Here is a 2558-nt window from a genome sequence, read left to right as displayed (position 1 = left end):
CTAATTGAGAACAAACACATTTCTGTGCGATTAAATGGTATACAAATTGTTTTCTATTTGAGAGATAATCTTGAAACCATGAAAGCGCATTACCACGTATACCATATGAACGGAGTTTAGAAATAAAAATTGCATGGTTTAATGTGTCAAATGCCTTACTCAGATGAAAAAAAAATACAAATCACATGTTCCTTTTTCGACATAGCATTTGAAATTTTATCACAAATTTGCAATGGAGCTAAATCGGTAGAATGGCTTTTCTAAAAACCATATCGATGCAAAGCCAATACATTGTGTGTTTTCAGAAAGTTATATAATCTTTTGTAAATTATCTTCTCAAGCATTTTGGATAAACTGGAAAGTACAGATATTGGGCGGAAATTGCTTATATCATATGGATCATCTATCTTATAAACTGGAATAACTTTTGCTATCTTTAATAAATCTGGGCATAGGAATCCAAGATGGCGCTGTGCGGTTAGGACGTGCCTGAGTGTTACGGAGGCATTAGGAGGAAATAAAATTGCAGCTCATTTCGCCTATTACAGTTTGAAAAGTCAAAATGACATCGAGAAAAAGGAGCTTAGAACAAGGAGTCGTTACAATCTCCCATTATTTCAAGGAAAAGGAGGATTTTGACCCTAAGATGGATTTTAGCGACGCTACTACGGAGAAGGCTACGCAAGAACACAGTGACAGTGATAATGCACACGGCTTAACTGACTCGGCAGTGCACACGGTAGTGAAACCACTTCACCGAGATATGGAGGGAACCAGCCCGGGCGCGTCGGCGGAATCACCTCCACGCTCCTCGCTTGAGAAAAAACGACGAGTAGACGGGGAGAAGTCAACCACAGATGAACTACTCGCGGCCCTTATCCACAAGATAGACGAAATGAACTCCAATCTCACATCCAGGTTGGACACAGCTCTTGGTAAGATTGAAACAAATGAGAAAGAAATCAGTAACTTGAAAGAGGAGCAAGAGTCGTGCCGTTTTGATATCAAACAGTTACAGGACCAAGTAAACAAGCAAGAAAAGGAGAATATGAAATTGAGAGAGCGTCTTGTTGACCTCACTGCGAGAGAGATGAGGAATACGGCTGTGTTTTACGGGTTTCCTGAAGGTGCTGAAAACGCTGGGAAGTGTGAGCAATTGATCAAAGAATTTGCCAAGTCAAATATGCAAATGGAAGGTGAAGTGAGCATTGAAAGAGCTCATCGCACAGGCCGCATCAGGCCAAAACCCGGCCCTCCTCGCCCAGTTGTGGTAGCTTTCAGTAGATACACAACCAGACAAACAGTGATCAGCAGTGCCCGCAGATATTTGAAGGAGAGGCCTTTTCAGCACAACGGAAAGGATCACCAGATATTTGTCGATGAGATGCTGCCGGTAGAAGTGCGAGAAAGCAGGAGGAAATTGCTGCCACTGAAACGAAAGCTGAAAGAGGAGGACCCAAAGCGAAAGGTGTACTTCAAATATCCGGCGCGATTGTTTTACAGGGAGACTGAGAGCGGAAAAGAAGTGGAGTACAAGCAGCACACCACAAGATAGAATGGATATTGGCAGTTTGCTTTTGCACAGTAGACAATGGTCTAACAAAATACGAAATACTTTGAAAAACTCTTGACACGACTGCGATAGCTCAGCAGTCGGCACCCTGTCATGCCAGCAGTATATTAACAGTTGATATCTCCGAAGACAAGATACACTTTTCATGTGATTAAGTGATAAGGAAAATCATTTGTTTTTGCCAACCTGAGGAAAAAATAACTGTGAAGATGCCCAGGGGCACTTGGATTCCTTGTGATCATGTTTTATTCGATTTCATGCAAATTGTATGTGTGTTTTTTTCATTGCCAATGTTTTGTTGTCTGTTTTGTCTTGATCATGGTGGGTCATAAGAATTTACAAGGTTACCTACTTGTGAAATATGTATAAGGATCTGAAGTTAATGACCCATAATGTTAATGGGCTAGGGGACTTTAAAACCAGGAAAAAATATTTTTGTTTTTTATCCAAATTAAAAAAGGATATTATTTTATTACAGGAAACCCATTCGACTGATAAGGATGAAAGTTTATGGAAGAACCAATTAAGAGCCGATATTGTATTCAGTCATGGAACCTCCTCTAGTAGGGGAGTGTGTATCATATTTCGGAAAACCCCACATATAAAATTGATAGAGACAGTGAAAGATTCTAACGGGAGATTTTTGTTGGTTAAAATGGAAGTATATGGAAAAAAATTTATGATATGTAATGTATATGCACCAAATAATGAAAAAGATCACATGCATTTTTTTAAAGCTGTAGACTTGACTATACAAGAATATTATGATGCTGAACAGACAATATTAATAGGGGGAGATTTTAATTTTATTCAAAATTTGGCATTGGACCGAGAGGGCGGTAATATGAAGTCCACTTGGAAGCACTCTTGTGAAATAATAGAAAATATTAAAAACGTTTATCATGTAATAGATATCTGGAGAGACAAGAACCCGTTATTAAGACGATTTACTTGGAGACGCTCCAATCCTTGTGTTCAGTCAAGA

General features: G+C 39.2%; 1 protein-coding gene across 1 annotated transcript; it reads left to right on the top strand.

The window, feature by feature from the left end:
* Nucleotides 1-469: 469 nt before the first annotated feature.
* LOC139716309 (uncharacterized) lies at nucleotides 470-1976 on the top strand. Its single transcript, XM_071627870.1, has one exon. It carries the CDS (start codon nucleotides 563-565, stop codon nucleotides 1553-1555), a length of 993 nt encoding a protein of 330 aa, XP_071483971.1. The 5' UTR covers nucleotides 470-562; the 3' UTR covers nucleotides 1556-1976.
* Nucleotides 1977-2558: the final 582 nt, after the last annotated feature.

This window comes from Diadema antillarum, unplaced genomic scaffold (genome assembly GCF_040938485.1).
Source record: "Diadema antillarum isolate AM-2024a unplaced genomic scaffold, OU_Dant_1.0 scf00000063, whole genome shotgun sequence".
NCBI lineage: Eukaryota > Metazoa > Echinodermata > Echinoidea > Diadematoida > Diadematidae > Diadema > Diadema antillarum.
Note: the sequence above shows the minus strand (reverse complement) of the source record. Positions and strands in the feature narration are given on the sequence as shown.

What these genes read in the sequence shown, in the direction of transcription:
- LOC139716309 (XM_071627870.1), top strand. Translation starts at nt 563, where the DNA reads ATGACATCGAGAAAAAGGAGCTTAGAACAAGGAGTCGTTACAATCTCC.